At 45.6% G+C, this 19,840-nt stretch overlaps 1 protein-coding gene across 1 annotated transcript in view; it reads left to right on the top strand.

Moving 5' to 3' along the window:
- LOC118373117 (gamma-aminobutyric acid type B receptor subunit 2-like) overlaps positions 1-19,840 on the top strand; it is a 412,635-nt gene that overhangs the window by 274,074 nt on the left and 118,721 nt on the right. The window contains exon 13 of the mRNA XM_052470007.1: positions 7,536-7,658. Coding sequence (XP_052325967.1) covers positions 7,536-7,658 — 123 coding nt within the window. The remainder of the gene's footprint in view (positions 1-7,535; positions 7,659-19,840) is intronic.

Below are 19,840 nucleotides of genomic sequence, written 5' to 3' on the forward strand. Positions count from 1 at the left end.
AAGTAGCAGTCACAAGGAGAGCTTCTACTTGCTGCCTCTCTAACAATGTTGCTATGGTTTCAGTAACGTTGGCAACACTCTGAAATCGTAAGAATTTGAGACGATTACCCTGAATGTATATCTCAAGGTGTGGAGACCAAAAAAAAAACAACACTAGAATTTTTAAACACCAAAAACATTTCCCCTAACAACATGTGTGTAACTGAGTAACTACTACAGGAGGTCTAAGAGGGGCAAAGCAGGTTGTTAGCCCCCTCAGTCACCCCAAGCCCCAGAAGAGCTGAATCGATCTAGTCACAAAAAGCATTACAGACACTCACCTCAGCTCAGACTGTACACACACACCTTCTGGCAACATGTTCAGTACCCACACACACAAGACACACACACTCACCCTGTGGTAATTCTGGTGGACAGTGTGTAGGGTTTCATTTTCCGTTACTGCTGTGTGAGACTGGCTGCTCATTGGAGAGAATGGAGGTTCATCTCTTTATATTATTCAGCCTGCTGGTTTTTTACAGGATTAAAGGCTTGTGTGTGAGAGTGTGTGTGTGTGTGTGTGTGTGTGTGTGTGTGTGTGTGTGTGTGTGTGTGTGTGTGTGTGTGTGTGTGTGTGTGTGTGTGTGTGTGTGTGTGTGTGTGTGTGTGTGTGTGTGTGTGTGTGTGTGTGTGTGTGTGTGTGTGTGTGTGTGTGTGTGTGTGTGTGTGTGTATGTTTGCGTCCTTGCATCCAAATGTGTGTGTCAGGGTTTCTGTTTCGAAAATGTGGTGCCTGACATTTGTCCAGAAGTATTTTACTATTCCAGACATTTGAGACATTTACCGGACACATATGCATTGGGTTCATCAACTAGGGCGTCTACCCACAGTGTGCAGAAGGACAGAAGTCACATTTAGATTATGGTCAATCATATTAACAGTCGAGGAAGTAACCATATGTGGTACTTCTCACTGAATTCTGATGTGCACTTTGAAGATGTTAGAATAACTGTCCACATGCACTTTTCCTCAGCCAGCAAGACAAGTGACAAACAGCAAAATCACTAGTCTATGTGAAACTATATTGACATATAGTATTGGTCAGCTTGTTGAGAAAGAAATGGCCTATTCCAAAAACAGATTGGTTGTGGGTCGATAGATCCCACATTCATACAACCAGTAGGCCTAGGATACATACATATATGAGTCTGATGCAACAGATCAAAACGTTTAGCTTCAAATGTTGACAAACTATTATTTCTTTACATTATAAGCACAGCAATGCGCACAAGGCAGTAGGCTATCAACGAATGCAATTAGCAATTGTCAAAAGCGCACTGCACATGTAAACGGATTAATGTGTGAGAGATGAAAATATCCATTCAAAATTCAGAAAGAGGGGAGATCTAGACTCACATCTCCCTCACTAGCTTTAAGCACCAGCTGTCAGAGCAGTTTAAAGATGCACCTGTACTTAGCCTATCTACCTACCTCATCCCCATACTGGTATTTATTTATTTATTTATTTTGCTCCTTTGCACCCCAGTATCTCTACATGCACATTCATCTTCTGCCGATCTACCATTCCAGTGTTTAATTGCTATATTGTAATTACTTCGCCACCATGGCCTATTTATTTCCTTAACTTACGTCATTTGCACTCACTGTATATAGACTTTTTGTTTTCTTTTGTTCTACTGTATTATTGACTGTATGTTTTGTTTATTCCATGTGTAACTCTGTGTTGTATGTGTCGAATTTCTACGCTTTAACTTGGCCAGGTCACAATTGCAAATGAGAACTTGTTCTCAACTAGCCTACCTGATTAAATAAAGGTGAAATTAAATAAAATAAAAAAATAATATGCAACAACTAGCATGGGTTGCTAATATGACGGATTGTGCCTTTGGCTACTGGTCAAATATAATATAAGGCTCTGTATCAGTATGCTGTAGGTGTGTGATAAATAAGATGCATAACGAATATACTGTATACACGTGCCAATATAAGGCCACTAAATTATGCAAATGTGCCTATAGACTGATAAGCATGACCAGTCAGATGTATTTACATCAATGAAGAGGCTAAAAAGCTTTATTTTGCAATGGGATTTTATCTTCTCCCGGTAACAATTTTATTTGTTGGCTTCAAAAAATGAAAATGGCCTAAACCCGACTACTGCCAAATAACGGAAACCCCCGTGCTTTTATGTAACACACAGTCTACCCACTGACCTGTTGCCCTCTGATGTATATGACACAATATGTATCTGGTTTGATTACGTAAAGGCTTGCCAGGCCTCTGTGCCCTTTTGATATTTATAGTCCTCCTCACATCACATCCTGGATAGATGTGTGGGATGATGAAAGCTGCAGGAGGGCATGTGGAAGATCTGTCAGAGAGAGTGGGAGAGAGCGAGTGCGTGGGAGGCAGGAAGAGAGCAGACCGCAGCAGGTAACCTAGCGGTTAAGAGTGTTGGGCCAGTAACCGAAAGGTCACTGGTTGGAAAAGTCTGTCGATGTGCCCTTGAACAAGGCACTTAACCCTAATTGCTCTTGTAAGTCGCTCTAAATAAGAGCGTCTGCTAAATGACAAAAAGTTTGAGAGAGAAAGAAAGTGGTATTTAAAGAGATTGGGTCATTGTCTTCTAGTCTGGGGTCATTCCAAACACAGGGGCATTTTGATATATTTAAATGTGCAAAAATATTGGATGACCTTTTGTGTTTATTTAAAAAGTGATTTATTCATGAAAAGGTCGTAATCCGGAGAAAAACTAAACACAACAACAAAACGGCTTTTGTTCCTGTGAATTGTGTTATGCTGATTATGCAGACTGTTTTTCCTCCTCCTCCCTCCCCCTCCTCTTCCTCCTCATCCTCCTCCCTTCCTCCCTCCCCCTCCTCCTCCCCTTCCTCCTCATCCTCCTCTTACCCCCTCCTCATCCCTCCCCTAGTCTCCCCTCCCCATCCTCCTCCTCACAAACATTGATTGAATGCGGGAGCTTTGGTTGTGTGGAGTGACTGTTGTCAGTCAAAGTAGAGCTTGGGGTTTACAATGTAGCCCCAGTGCTCATCAGAGAGATTGAGCGCTGCCGTGGTCGCGCACCGAGTCACACTCTTCCTCAATCCCTCCGTCGCTTCATCGCTCTCTTCCTCCCTCCCTTCTGCCCTCCCTCTGTCCTTCCCTCCTCCTCTCCCTCCTCCCTCCCTCCCTCCACCAGACAGAAGACTGCAAATCAGGGTGTGCTTGAGCGTAAAGAGGCCTGGCTCAGTGTTGTGTAAGCACAGGGACTGTCAATCAAACGTGTTGCTCTGCAGCCTCCCTCCCTGTCTGCCTGCTAGTCTGTCTCTGAGATTGACTTTAGAGAGCTCTTGGCTGCGCTCACAGTGAGATACAGCTTAGGACACACACCAACGCACGCACACAATGAAAAACACACACAGAAAAAAGCCTAACACACACACACACACACTAATGTGTACACACATGCTGTAGAAGACCCAACATACATAGCATACACATACAGTACGCAGATGTTTGGTATTTTATTATGGTCCCCATTACCTGTTGCAAAAGCAGCATGAAACATAATAGAGAATGACATAATAGAGAACATCAATAGACAAAAAACAGCTCAAAGACAAAACTACATGATTTTTTAAAAAGTCACAGGTAGCCTACATATCAATGCATACACACAAACTATCTAGTTCAAATAGGGGAGAGGCGTTTTGCCACGAAGAGTTGCTTTATCATTATACATACAGTACATGCTCATTCACATAGATCAACGATGTACGCACAGAACAATGATCAGGTGGCCTTCTGAATGGTGCAGCGGTTTAAGGCACTGCAGTGCTTGAGGCGTCACTACAGCCCCGGGTTCGATCCCAGGCTGTGTCGCAGCCAGCCGTGACCGAGAGACCCATGAGGCGTCACACAATTGACCCAGCGTCGTCCGGGTAAGAGGGTTTGGCCGGTGGGGATGTTCTTGTCCCATCGCCTTCTAGCGACTCCTTGTGACGGGCCAAAGCTGACTTCGGTCACCAGTTGTATGGTGTTTCCTTCAACACATTGGTGAGGCTGGCTTCTGACTTAAGCAAGCAGTTTCGGAGGACGCATGGATATCAACCTTCGCCTCTCCCGAGTCCATACTGGAGTTGCAGCGATGGGACAAGACTGTAACTACCAATTGGGTAGAAAAAGGGGTCAAAGTAAAAATGGTAAAAATGGATCAGATCAAATCAAATGTATTTATATAGGCCTTCGTACATCAGCTGATATCTCAAAGTGCTGTACAGAAACCCAGCCTAAAACCCCAAACAGCAAGCAATGCAGGTGTAGAAGCACGGTGGCTAGGAAAAACTCCCTAGAAAGGCCAAAACCTAGGAAGAAACCTAGAAAGGAACCAGGCTATGTGGGGTGGCCAGTCCTCTTCTGGCTGTGCCGGGTGGAGATTATAACAGAACATGGCCAAGATGTTCAAATGTTCATAAATGACCAGCATGGTCGAATAATAATAAGGCAGAACAGTTGAAACTGGAGCAGCAGCACGGTCAGGTGAACTGGGAACAGCAAGGAGTCATCATGTCAGGTAGTCCTGGAGCATCGTCAGGTCCTCCGAGAGAGAGAAAGAAAGAGAGAATTAGAGAGAGTATATGTGGGGTGGCCAGTCCTCTTCTGGCTGTGCCAGGTGGAGATTATAACAGAACATGGCCAAGATGTTCATACACAGATGTGTGTGTACATGATCTGACATGAAGTGTCTTTCATACTTACACAAACACACATCCCCATGTGCACACACACACACGTCTTATCGCTGAGACAGAGCGATCCCATTTCCCACGAATCAGGGCCCTGAAGGAAAACTGCTCTGTTCCCTGATCACAACTACACACAGTATATTCTACAGTTCCACATCCCCATGCTTTAATGATGAATCAGCAGTAGAATAATGTATTACTACTTCCAGGGTAGGCTGAAGCATTTAAAATATGGGGTAGCCAGCTCTAATGGTAGCAGGCCTGGGGTAGCCAGCTCTAATGGTAGCAGGCCTGGGGTAGCCAGCTCTAATGGTAGCAGGCCTGGGGTAGCCAGCTCTAATGGTAGCAGGCCTGGGGTAGCCAGCTCAAATGGTAGCAGGCCTGGGTAGCCAGCTCTAATGGTAGCAGGCCTGGGGTAGCCAGCTCTAATGGTAGCAGGCCTGGGGTAGCCAGCTCTAATGGTAGCAGGCCTGGGGTAGCCAGCTCAAATGGTAGCAGGCATGGGTAGCCAGCTCTAATGGTAGCAGGCCTGAGGTAGCCTGCTCAAATGGTAGCAGGCCTGGGGTAGCCAGCTCTAATGGTAGCAAGCCTGGGGTAGCCAGCTCCAATGGTAGCAGGCCTGGGGAAGCCTAATCTAATGGTAGCTGGTTTGGGGTAGCCATCTATATAATAATAATAATAATAATATTGTAGCAGGCCTGAGGTAGCCAGCTCTAATGGTAGCAGGCCTGAGGTAGCCAGTTCTAATGGGAGCAGGCCTGAGATTGTCTGCTCTAAAGCAGATATATTATATTCATTTATTATGTGACACAGCTACAGTATATTGTAATCCACTCAGATTCACTCAGCTAGGAGCTGTGTCTATCTTATATTGTATCCAGTACACATCTACACAGTATGTCATATTGGGAATAGCATAATGTGATAATTGAAATATGAATAGACTTATCCAGACGGTCATGCTTCAACAACATCTGTCTTGACCAAAGGGACAGAATCACGATACCATGGTCCATCTTCTGATCTGATGCTCCCGTCATTGTGAAAGATACAACTTCAATTTCATTTACAGTAAAGATCATCTGGTTCTGTATACTTTCAGTGGCTGATAAATCTATCAATACATCTATCAGGTTTATTCAGAAACAGAGTGCTACTTTTAATTTTTTTCTCCTGGATAGTCACTAGTTGAAATATCCTCTCGGGTTAGGAAGTTTTTTTTAGCCTGAGAACATTGTTGCAGTCATAATAGAATGTCATTATGGTCAGGTTGTTGCTTGTAGTTATTTGGAGACCTCTGGTACCCTGAATACATCACCAGTCACTGTCTCTTTAGGCCCTCTAATACACTGCTATATTCCCAGGAACACAATGTTCCTTTCTCCTTGCCTCTACTTGTCCAATCCCAGTAGCCATCAAAAGACAACATATCTAAACCATTCCCCTCCATTCCATTCTGAGTCCACCATCCACCGCAGTCTGTCTGGTCTGTTGGTGGTGAGCGAGAAAGAGACTCCCGTATCTATTGGGAGAAATACCACACTTTTCCATCACAGTAGCAATATTTGTGACAAACACCATTACAACCCACATTTGTTTGTTTATGTACTTTTGTACTTTAACTACTGTAACTATTTGCACATCATTACAACACTGTATATAGCCATAATGACATTTGAAATGTCCAATGAAACTTTACGGTAAATGTTTGATTATTTATTTAACTTTTGTTTCCCATGCCAATAAAGCCCTTTGAATGGAATCTGAATTGAGAATGGGAGGGAGAGAGAGAGAACATCATTGTATTTTTAAGAAGTGATTTCCCTCAAAGTGTATCCTTGTCTGTGTTCTCCTGACCTTTGCTTTGATGTGGATGGCGGCAGGGTCAAACGCTGTTCAAAATAAAGATCATACGGGGAGCCCCCCTTTCATCCTCTAAAGTTCAGTCACAAAAAAAGTGGCTTTGTTGATTGACACGACTGCCGTCTTTTGGTCCCTCCCTGTATCCCACCTCTCATCAAATCAAATTTTATTTGTCACATGCTTCGTAAACAACAGGTGTAGACTAACAGTGAACTGCCTACTTACAGGTCCTTTTTCAACAATGCAGAGTTAAAGATAAAATGTATATATCAAAAATAGAAATGGTGACACGAGGAATAAATACACAGTGAATAATTAATAACAATAACGAGTAAAAGTGACATGGCTAAATACAGGGAGTACCAGTACTGAGTCCATGTACAGGGGTACGAGGTAACTGAGGTAGCTATGTACATATGCGTGGGATTAAATTGTCTAGGCAACAGGTTAGATAATAAACAGTAGCAGTAGCATGTAGCCATTTGATTAGCTATTTAGCAGTCTTGGTTAGCAGTCTTATGGCTTGGAAGTAGAAGCCAATCAGGGTCCTGTTGGTTCCAGACATCTCTCCCTACCTACATTTTAAAAGGGGCTTCCTAGAACCATAAAGTTGTCTTTGTCTGTTGCTGGAGGATATATATTTTTTGTTCCTGGTAGAGCCCTTTTTGGTTCCAGGTAGAGCCCTTTTTGGTTCCAGATAGAGCCCTTTTTGGTTCCAGATAGAGCCCTTTTTGGTTCCAGATAGAGCCCTTTTTGGTTCTAGATAGAGCCCTTTTTGGTTCCAGATAGAGCCCTTTTTGGTTCCAGATAGAGCCCTTTTCCAGGTACAGGTACAGTTTTTCTAACAGTGTTATCACTCTCTTCTCTTCTCTCCCCTTTCACTATCTTTGCTCTCTCTCCCCTCACTCACCTCTTTTCTCACCTACAGATTATCAAGGACCAGAAGCTGCTGATCATCGTTGGTGGGATGCTGCTGATTGACCTATGCATCCTCATATGCTGGCAGATTGTTGACCCACTGAAGAGGACCGTGGAGGAGTACAGCTTAGAGGTAAGTCTGGTCGACCATATTACCCCCATTTTACATTTACATTTACATTACATTTAAGTCATTTAGCAGACGCTCTTATCCAGAGCGACTTACAAATTGGTGCATTCACCTTATGACATCCAGTGGAACAGCCACTTTACAATAGTGCATCTAAATCTTTTAAGGGGGTGAGAAGGATTACTTTATCCTATCCTAGGTATTCCTTAAAGAGGACAACGATAAACAACTGTATATTTACAAAAACACGCTCTGACCACGTTGGCTACCCTCATGTAGGTTTCCACTCCAACCCCAGTTGTAACAGCCATCCTTTTAAAAATAGTGTTTTTTCATCAACCTACACATAATACCTGATAATGATAAAGCAAAAACAGGTTTTTAGAAATGTTTTCCATTTTTCTTTTTTTACTGAAATCTATACAGTTGAAGTCGGAAGTTGACAAACGTAGGTTGGAGTCATTAAAACTAGTTTTTCAACCACTCCACACATTTTTTTGTTTACAAACTATAGTTTTGGCAAGTCAGTTAGGACATCTAATTTGTGCATGACACAAGTAATTTTTCCAACAATTGTTTACAGACAGATTTTTTCACTGTATCACAATTGCAGTGGGTCAGAAGTTTACATACACTAAGTTGACTGTGCCTTTAAACAGCTTGGAAAATTCTAGAAAATGATGTCATGGCTTTAGATGCTTCTGATAGGCGAATTTACATCATTTGAGTCAATTGGAGGTGTACCTGTGGATTTATTTCAATACCTACCTTCAAACTCAGTGCCTCTTTGGTTGACATCATGGGAAAATCAAAAGAAATCAGCCACAACCTCAGAAAATAAATTGTAGACCAAGTCTGGTTCATCCTTGGGAGCAATTTCCAAATGCTTGAAGGTACCATTTTCATCTGTACAAACAATAGGACTGCCACGTTCGTCGTAATGAGTAGACCAAGACGCAGCGTGAATAGAGTTCCACATTTTTTAAATAAACTGAAACTCAACAACAAACAAACAAACGTGACGCTACTGGTGTGCACTCAGGCAACTCAATGTAGACAAGATCCCACAAATACTAATGAGGAAATGGCTACCCCAATCAGAGACAACGATAAACAACTGTCTCTGATTGGGAACCATATCAGGCCAACATAGACATAAAAAAAACTAGATAACCCACCCTACTATCACTATCACTATCACACCCCAACCAACATAGAGAATAAACACCTTACTATGGTCAGGGCGTGACAAGTATGCAAGTATACACACCATGGGACCACGCATCCGTCATACCGCTCAAGAAGGAGACGCATTCTCTCTCCTAGAGATGAACGTACTTTGGTGCGAAAAGTGCAAATCAATCCCAGAACAACAGCAAAGGACCTTGTGAAGATGCTGGAGGAAACAGGTACAAAAGTATCTATATCCACAGTAAAACGAATTATATGTCGACAGAACCTGAAAGGCCGCTCAGCAAGGAAGAAGCCACTGCTCCAAAACAGCCATAATAAAACATGGGGACAAAGATCATACTTGTTATAGAAATGTCCTCTGGTCTGATGAAACAAAAATAAAACTGTTTGGCCGTAATGACCATCGTTATGTTTGGAGGAAAAAGGGGGAAGCCGAAGAACACCATCCCAAACGTGAAGCACGGGGGTGGCAGCATCATGTTGTGGGGGTGCTTTGCTGCAGGAGGGACAGGTGCACTTCACAAAATAGATAGCATTACATTTACATTTACATTTAAGTCATTTAGCAGACGCTCTTATCCAGAGCGACTTACAAATTGGTGCATTCACCTTATGACATCCAGTGGAACAGCCACTTTACAATAGTGCATCTAAATCTTTTAAGGGGGGTGAGAAGGATTACTTTATCCTATCCTAGGTATTCCTTAAAGAGGTGGGGTTTCAGGTGTCTCCGGAAGGTGGTGATTGACTCCGCTGTCCTGGCGTCGTGAGGGAGTGTGTTCCACCATTGGGGAGCCAGAGCAGCGAACAGTTTTGACTGGGCTGAGCGGGAACTGTACTTCCTCAGTGGTAGGGAGGCGAGCAGGCCAGAGGTGGATGAACGCAGTGCCCTTGTTTGGGTGTAGGGCCTGATCAGAGCCTGGAGGTACTGAGGTGCCGTTCCCCTCACAGCTCCGTAGGCAAGCACCATGGTCTTGTAGCGGATGCAAGCTTCAACTGGAAGCCAGTGGAGAGAGCGGAGGAGCGGGGTGACGAGAGCATGATGAGGAAGGAACATTTTGTGGATATATTGAAGCAACATCTCAAGATATCAGTCAGGAAGTTAAAGCTTGGTCGCAAATGGGTCTTCCAAATGGACATTGACCCCAAGCATACTTCCAAAGTTGTAGCAAAATGGCTTAAGGACAACAAAGTCAAGGTATTGGAGTGGCCATCACAAAGCCCTGACCTCAATCTTACAGGATATTTGTGGGCAGAACAGAAAAGGCATGTCCGAACAAGGAGGCCTACAAACCTGACTCAGTTACACCAGCTCTGTCAGGAGGAATGGGCCACAATTCACCCAATTTATTGTGGGAAGCTTGTGGAAGGCTACCCGAAATGTTTGACCCAAGTTAAACAATTTGAAGGCAATGCTACCAAATATTAATTGAGTGTATGTAAACTTCTGACCCACTGGGAATGTGATGAAAGAAATAAAAGCTGAAATAATTCACTCTACTATTATTCTGACATTTCACATTCTTAAAATAAAGTGGTGACCCTAACTGACCTAAGATAGGGAATTTTTACTAGGATTAAATGTTAGGAATTGTGAAAAACTGAGTTAAAACGTATTTGGCTAAGGTGTATGTAATCTTCCGACTTTAACAGTACATTTGCATAAGTATTCAGACCCTTTACTCAGTACTTTGTTGAAGCGCCTTTGGCAGCGATTACAGACTCAAGTCTTCTTGGGTATGACGCTACAAGCTTGGTACACCTGTATTTGGGGAGTTTCTCCCATTATTCTCAGCAGATCCTTTTTATCTCTGTCAGTTTGGGTAGGGAACGGATAATTCCTTCGACCTCATGGCTTGGTTTTTGCTCTAAAATGCACTGTCAACTGTGGAACCTTATATAGACAGGTGTGTGCCTTTCCAAATTATGTCCAGTCAATTGAATTTACCACAGGTAGGCTCCAATCAAGTTATAGAAACATCTCAAGGATGATCAATAGAAACATGATGCACCTGAGCTCAATTTCGAGTCTCACAGCAAAGGGTCTGAATGCCTATGTAAATAAGCTGAGGCACCAACATGTTCGCCAGTGAGAACAGATCAGCAGCTGGGGCAACAACATGTTTGCCAGTGAGAACAGATCAGGATCTGGGGCACCAACATGTTCGCCAGTGAGAACAGATCAGCAGCTGTGGCACCAACATGTTCGCCAGTGAGAACAGATCAGCAGCTGAGGCACCAACATGTTCACCAGTGAGAACAGATCAGCAGCTGGGGCAACAACATGTTTGCCGGTGAGAACAGATCAGGATCTGGGGCACCAACATGTTCGCCAGTGAGAACAGATCAGCAGCTGTGGCACCAACATGTTCGCCAGTGAGAACAGATCAGCAGCTGGGGCACCAACATGTTCGCCAGTGAGAACAGATCAGCAGCTGAGGCACCAACATGTTCGCCAGTGAGAACAGATCAGGAGCTGGGGCACCAACATGTTTGCCAGTGAGAACAGATCAGGATCTGGGGCACCAACATGTTCGCCAGTGAGAACAGATCAGCAGCTGTGGCACCAACATGTTCGCCAGTGAGAACAGATCAGCAGCTGGGGCACCAACATGTTCGCCAGTGAGAACAGATCAGCAGCTGGGGCACCAACATGTTCGCCAGTGAGAACAGATCAGCAGCTGGGGCACCAACATGTCCGTCAGTGAGAACAGATCAGGAGCTGGGGCACCAACATGTTCGCCAGTGAGAACAGATCAGGAGCTGAGGCACCAACATGTTCGCCAGTGAGAACAGATCAGCAGCTGGGGCACCAACATGTTCGCCAGTGAGAACAGATCAGCAGCTGGGGCACCAACATGTCCGTCAGTGAGAACAGATCAGGAGCTGGGGCAACAACATGTTCGCCAGTGAGAACAGATCAGGAGCTGAGGCACCAACATGTCCGTCAGTGAGAACAGATCAGGAGCTGGGGCACCAACATGTTCGCCAGTGAGAACAGATCAGGAGCTGGGGCACCAACATGTTCGCCAGTGAGAACAGATCAGGAGCTGGGGCAACAACATGTTCGCCAGTGAGAACAGATCAGGAGCTGAGGCAACAACATGTTCGCCAGTGAGAACAGATCAGCAGCTGGGGCACCAACATGTCCGTCAGTGAGAACAGATCAGGAGCTGGGGCAACAACATGTTCGCCAGTGAGAACAGATCAGGAGCTGAGGCACCAACATGTCCGTCAGTGAGAACAGATCAGGAGCTGGGGCACCAACATGTTCGCCAGTGAGAACAGATCAGGAGCTGGGGCAACAACATGTTCGCCAGTGAGAACAGATCAGGAGCTGGGGCAACAACATGTTCGCCAGTGAGAACAGATCAGGAGCTGGGGCAACAACATGTTCGCCAGTGAGAACAGATCAGCAGCTGGGGCACCAACATGTTCGCCAGTGAGAACAGATCAGGAGCTGAGGCAACAACATGTTTGCCAGTGAGAACAGATCAGGAGCTGGGGCACCAACATGTTCGCCAGTGAGAACAGATCAGGAGCTGGGGCACCAACATGTTCGTCAGTGAGAACAGATCAGGAGCTGTGGCACCAACATGTTCGCCAGTGAGAACAGATCAGCAGCTGGGGCACCAACATGTTTGCCAGTGAGAACAGATCAGGAGCTGGGGCACCAACATGTTCGCCAGTGAGAACAGATCAGGAGCTGGGGCACCAACATGTTTGCCAGTGAGAACAGATCAGGAGCTGGGGCACCAACATGTTCGCCAGTGAGAACAGATCAGCAGCTGGGGCACCAACATGTTCGCCAGTGAGAACAGATCAGCAGCTGAGGCACCAACATGTTCGCCAGTGAGAACAGATCAGCAGCTGGGGCACCAACATGTTCGCCAGTGAGAACAGATCAGGATCTGGGGCACCAACATGTTCGCCAGTGAGAACAGATCAGCAGCTGGGGCACCAACATGTTCGCCAGTGAGAACAGATCAGCAGCTGGGGCACCAACATGTTCGCCAGTGAGAACAGATCAGCAGCTGGGGTACCAACATGTTCGCCAGTGAGAACAGATCAGCAGCTGGGGCACCAACATGTCCGTCAGTGAGAACAGATCAGGAGCTGGGGCACCAACATGTTCGCCAGTGAGAACAGATCAGGAGCTGAGGCACCAACATGTTCGCCAGTGAGAACAGATCAGCAGCTGGGGCACCAACATGTTCGCCAGTGAGAACAGATCAGCAGCTGGGGCACCAACATGTCCGCCAGTGAGAACAGATCAGGAGCTGGGGCAACAACATGTTCGCCAGTGAGAACAGATCAGGAGCTGAGGCACCAACATGTCCGCCAGTGAGAACAGATCAGGAGCTGGGGCACCAACATGTTCGCCAGTGAGAACAGATCAGGAGCTGGGGCACCAACATGTTCGCCAGTGAGAACAGATCAGGAGCTGGGGCACCAACATGTTCGCCAGTGAGAACAGATCAGGAGCTGAGGCAACAACATGTTCGCCAGTGAGAACAGATCAGCAGCTGGGGCACCAACATGTCCGTCAGTGAGAACAGATCAGGAGCTGGGGCAACAACATGTTCGCCAGTGAGAACAGATCAGGAGCTGAGGCACCAACATGTTCGCCAGTGAGAACAGATCAGGAGCTGGGGCACCAACATGTTCGCCAGTGAGAACAGATCAGGAGCTGGGGCACCAACATGTTCGCCAGTGAGAACAGATCAGGAGCTGGGGCAACAACATGTTCGCCAGTGAGAACAGATCAGGAGCTGAGGCAACAACATGTTCGCCAGTGAGAACAGATCAGGAGCTGGGGCAACAACATGTTCGCCAGTGAGAACAGATCAGGAGCTGGGGCACCAACATGTTCGCCAGTGAGAACAGATCAGCAGCTGGGGCACCAACATGTTTGCCAGTGAGAACAGATCAGGAGCTGGGGCACCAACATGTTCGCCAGTGAGAACAGATCAGGAGCTGGGGCACCAACATGTTCGTCAGTGAGAACAGATCAGGAGCTGGGGCACCAACATGTTCGCCAGTGAGAACAGATCAGGAGCTGGGGCACCAACATGTTCGCCAGTGAGAACAGATCAGGAGCTGGGGCAACAACATGTTCGCCAGTGAGAACAGATCAGGAGCTGAGGCAACAACATGTTCGCCAGTGAGAACAGATCAGGAGCTGGGGCAACAACATGTTCGCCAGTGAGAACAGATCAGCAGCTGGGGCACCAACATGTTCGCCAGTGAGAACAGATCAGCAGCTGGGGCACCAACATGTTTGCCAGTGAGAACAGATCAGGAGCTGGGGCACCAACATGTTCGTCAGTGAGACCAGATCAGCAACAGGCTTTATTGTGGTTCCGGTGGTTATTTTAGGGTCAGGAGGATATGAGGCACTCTGCCACCTCCTGTCCTGTGCCTCTGCTAGCCAGACCCTTTCCCCGCCAAGCCAGCTGGGATGTGGGGTGTTGGCAAGGCCTGGCGGAAAGAAACACTTGGCAACCCTCTAATCCTGCTGCTGGGCAGGGGGTGATGTGTACAGCACTGGTGGGCTCTGCTCTGTCAGGATTGGTTGAGGGGTTTGGATTTATCTTTGCCAGGATTGGGTGTGAATGGCTTTTTGGATCCTGGCACACCATATTTGGGCTAAAAACTGTTATGAGTGATTAGTAGTAAGAGCATGACTGTAAGTCACTTTGGATAACAGCATCTGCTAAAATGGCATATACAACTGTGATGATTGATGTAACTGTTATTTGGCCCTTTTTCTCTTTTGGGTAACTAAACACTCATCAAAGGGAGCGTGGTGATATTTTTGTTCTGTGTGACTGTTAGCAGTGGATATATTACGTGTCTTGTGATTGGAGCACAACTTTGATCAGTTAAATATCCTCCACAAATCCATATTGTTGTACTGTACATCTTAATAGGCTCTTCTAGTTTGTTTGCACTACCAGCCCACAGCAGCAGTTTAACAGCAAACCAAATTAAAGATCTAAATTTGATTTCCAAACTACATCGGCCTTTGATGGTGTTGGCGGTGGGCACAGACTCATCAGGGTACACCAGGGGTACGGACTAAGTGGATCTACGGAGCTAATTAAGAAATGCTTTCAACTCCTCCAGACACCTCCTACATGTAGGCCACAGAATCCTTATGGCCTGTCAAGATCGGAGCTTCTGAAGGGCCTATGTCCTTTCTAAACGCCAACATCATTATTTGACACGTTTGAAGAGCCCACGGTGACCTTGAGAAATCAGCATTGGGATTGGGAGGTCATTGGAGAAGAGTCATGTTCAAAGGCGGCCCCCGGTGGTGTGTTTTGCGGGAGGGTTGGGGTGGTGCGGTGGTGGGGATTCTGAAAGGTTCTTTGAAGGTTCTTTGATGCTATTGACCCAACGTTTTCTCTGCTTGGTCCAGCGGGGGAAGAAGGAGGGATAGAAGGATGAGACTCTCCCTCAGAGTTGATGACTTTTCTGTGACTTCAATTAAAGGAGATGCCTCTGAATTGATAAGTAGTGCTTAGCTGTCTACAACCCACCATGGAGCGGGGCTCCACGCATTCAGACTAGTTTCTTTATGCTTCTTTGAAAGGAAAGGTGAGAGAGCATTTTTATTTTAGGTCACCGAGGAATCAATTACAGACCAAAACGCAATTTATCTTTTCAAAAAGTATTTACACTGTTGTTTATTGGTCCTCTTAGCATGCTCTGAAGGTATACTTTCTTTCGTCGTACTTGTTGTATTGCTCTCGACGAAAGATATTTACTTAACCATTTACACTCGTGGGAATTGCCATATATGGATAGGGCTAAATTGAAATGTTTCTTACAGAAGAAATAAGAAAAGAAGATTCATAAGCATGGTAGCGATGGAAAGGGAACCGTTTGAGATTATGGGAAAAATATTGTTGAGGACACAACATTTCATCTGACACAAAACTGAATCCAAACATGACACTGTTGATTGTATGTGCATTTTACATTTACTGTACTTTTCGACGAAGTTGTTAATAACGAAATCTGAAAATATCCTGGATACATTCAGTAACATGATAAGAATATTCCTGGTGTAATGTGGGATAGGTGCAACATATGACAAAGCCTTGAGTGAGAGGACTAACTGGTGTCTCCAAGTGGACACAGTTCCTAAGTCATTCCACTGCACTTTTATGACTCAAAGAACAGTCTTCAGCTATAAGGTGATTTTTTGAGCTTTCCTAGCTGTGCAGTTGAGGAACTAGAGCAAGAACACTTGTAGTTGTTTTGTTTGGAACACAGCCCTGCATCTCTGCCATCACATAATTACAAAAACGGTTCCGGTGGGCATCATTTGAAAGCTTGCTCTATTGCCAACATGACAAGCTAAGTTATAAAATACGATCTTAGTGTGTTAGGCTTTCACAGGGCAATTCAGAGAAACAGATCGTAATTTTGGTGCGCATAGAATGGAGTCATGAGGGCATTCAGGTCCGTGTTTTGTAGCAAATTTTCTTCACAATAGACAAAAATACTCTCATTCTGTTCAGAACAACCCAGAGTAAAACGCCATGTCATCTTGTAACTAACTGTACATCAAACATAGTGATCATAAACATTGACACTGTATCTGTCTTGAGTTTTATGATAAGGAAATGTGAAGTGCACATTTTGACTCATTGGTGTTTGGCTTGCTTGTATGACATCAACACAGTATTTATTATAATTCTCAATGTCTCCTCTGTAAGAGTAGAGTCCTCTTAATGTCAAATATTTCCTACATTGAGACCACAAAAATATTAAAAAAGTTACTTGGTTAATGGGAGGGATGGGGGCAAATTCTTGTCTCGTGCGGCGCATTAGGTTCAGAACGTCTGTCAGTCAAAGCCCATCGAACGCTGTGAAGTGCTAAGTACGAGTGTAAATGGTTTTCTGAGCCTGCCTGGCGTGCTCACTATAGCCTTGATAACATGTTAATTCCTGAAGGTAGAGTGTTATCATATCCCTAAACCCATGGAGTATTCTCACAGCCCTAAACCCATGGAGTGTTCTCACAGCCCTAAACCCATGGAGTGTTCTCACAGCCCTAAACCCATGGAGTGTTACCAGATCCCTAAACCCATGGAGTGTTCTCACAGCCCTAAACCCATGGAGTGTTACCACATCCCTAAACCCATGGAGTGTTCTCGCAGCTTTAACCCATGGAGTGTTATCATATCCCTAAACCCGTGGCGTATTCTCACAGCCCTAAACCCATGGAGTGTTCTCACAGCCCTAAACCCATGGAGTGTTCTCACAGACCTAAACCCATGGAGTGTTCTCACAGACCTAAACCCATGGAGTGTTCTCACATACCTAAACCCATGGAGTGTTATCACAGCCCTAAACCCATGGAGTGTTCTCACAGCCCTAAACCCATGGAGTGTTATCACAGCCCTAAACCCATGGAGTGTTCTCACAGCCCTAAACCCATGGAGTGTTACCACAGCCCTAAACCCATGGAGTGTTCTCACAGCCCTAAACCCATGGAGTGTTACCACATCCCTAAACCCATGGAGTGTTCTCACAGCTCTAACCCATGGAGTGTTATCACAGCTCTAACCCATGGAGTGTTCTCACAGCTCTAAACCAATGGAGTGTTCTCACAGCTCTAAACCCATGGAGTGTTCTCACAGCCCTAAACCCATGGAGTGTTCTCACATCCCTAAACCCATTGAGTGTTCTCACAGCCCTAAACACATGGAGTGTTCTCACATCCCTAAACCCATGGAGTGTTCTCACAGCCCTAAACCCATGGAGTGTTCTCATATCCCTAAACCCATGGAGTGTTCTCACATCCCTAAACCCATGGAGTGTTCTCACATCCCTAAACCCATGGAGTGTTATCACAGCTCTAACCCATGGAGTGTTCTCACATCCCTAAACCCATGGAGTGTTCTCACAGCCCTAAACCCATGGAGTGTTCTCACATCCCGAAACCCATGGAGTGTTACCACATCCCTAAACCCATGGAGTGTTCTCACATCTCTAACCCATTGAATGTTATCACAGCTCTAACCCATGTAGTGTTATCACAGCTCTAACCCATGGAGTTTTCTCACATCCCTAAACCCATGGAGTGTTCTCACTGCTCTAACCCATGGAGTGTTATCACAGCTCTAACCCATTGAGTGTTATCACAGCTCTAACCCATGGAGTGTTCTCACATCCCTAAACCCATGGAGTGTTCTCACAGCTCTAACCCATGGAGTGTTATCACAGCTCTAACCCATGGAGTGTTCTCACAGCTCTAAACCAATGGAGTGTTCTCACAGCTCTAAACCCATGGAGTGTTCTCACAGCCCTAAACCCATGGAGTGTTCTCACAGCCCTAAACCCATGGAGTGTTCTCACAGCCCTAAACCCATGGAGTGTTCTCACAGCCCTAAACCCATGGAGTGTTCTCACAGCCCTAAACCCATGGAGTGTTCTCATATCCCTAAACCCATGGAGTGTTCTCATATCCCTAAACCCATGGAGTGTTCTCACATCCCTAAACCCATGGAGTGTTCTCACATCCCTAAACCCATGGAGTGTTCTCACAGCTCTAACCCATGGAGTGTTATCATATCCCTAAACCCATGGAGTGTTCTCACAGCTCTAACCCATTGAGTGTTATCACAGCTCTAACCCATGGAGTGTTACCACATCCCTAAACCCATGGAGTGTTCTCACAGCTCTAACCCATGGAGTGTTATCACAGCTCTAACCCATGGAGTGTTCTCACATCCCTAAACCCATGGAGTGTTCTCACAGCTCTAACCCATGGAGTGTTCTCGCAGCTTTAACCCATGGAGTGTTATCACAGCGCTAACCCATTGAGTGTTATCACAGCGCTAACCCATTGAGTGTTATCGCAGCTCTAACCCATGGAGTGTTCTCACATCCCTAAACCCATGGAGTGTTCTCACAGCTCTAACCCATGGAATGTTCTCACAGCTCTAAACCAATGGAGTGTTATCACAGCCCTAAACCCATGGAGTGTTCTCACAGCCCTAAACCCATGGAGTGTTATCACAGCCCTAAACCCATGGAGTGTTACCACATCCCTAAACCCATGGAGTGTTCTCACAGCTCTAACCCATTGAGTGTTATCACAGCTCTAACCCATGGAGTGTTATCACAGCTCTAATCCATGGAGTTTTCTCACATCCCTAAACCCATGGAGTGTTCTCACAGCTCTAACCCATGGAGTGTTATCACAGCTCTAACCCATTGAGTGTTATCACAGCTCTAACCCATGGAGTGTTCTCACATCCCTAAACCCATGGAGTGTTCTCACAGCTCTAACCCATGGAGTGTTATCACAGCTCTAACCCATGGAGTGTCCTCACAGCTCTAAACCAATGCAGTGTTCTCACAGCTCTAAACCCATGGAGTGTTCTCACAGCCCTAAACCCATGGAGTGTTCTCACAGCCCTAAACCCATGGAGTGTTCTCACATCCCTAAACCCATGGAGTGTTCTCACATCCCTAAACCCATTGAGTGTTCTCACAGCCCTAAACCCATGGAGTGTTCTCACATCCCTAAACCCATGGAGTGTTCTCACAGCCCTAAACCCATGGAGTGTTCTCATATCCCTAAACCCATGGAGTGTTCTCACATCCCTAAACCCATGGAGTGTTCTCACATCCCTAAACCCATGGAGTGTTCTCACATCCCTAAACCCATGGAGTGTTCTCACAGCCCTAAACCCATGGAGTGTTCTCACAGCCCTAAACCCATGGAGTGTTACCACATCCCTAAACCCATGGAGTGTTCTCACAGCTCTAACCCATGGAGTGTTATCACAGCTCTAACTCATGGAGTGTTATCACATCCCTAAACCCATGGAGTGTTACCACATCCCTAAACCCATGGAGTGTTCTCACAGCTCTAACCCATTGAGTGTTATCACAGCTCTAACCCATGGAGTGTTCTCACAGCTCTAACCCATGGAGTGTTCTCACATCCCTAAACCCATGGAGTG

Source organism: Oncorhynchus keta, chromosome 19 (genome assembly GCF_023373465.1).
Source record: "Oncorhynchus keta strain PuntledgeMale-10-30-2019 chromosome 19, Oket_V2, whole genome shotgun sequence".
NCBI classification, from domain to species: domain Eukaryota; kingdom Metazoa; phylum Chordata; class Actinopteri; order Salmoniformes; family Salmonidae; genus Oncorhynchus; species Oncorhynchus keta.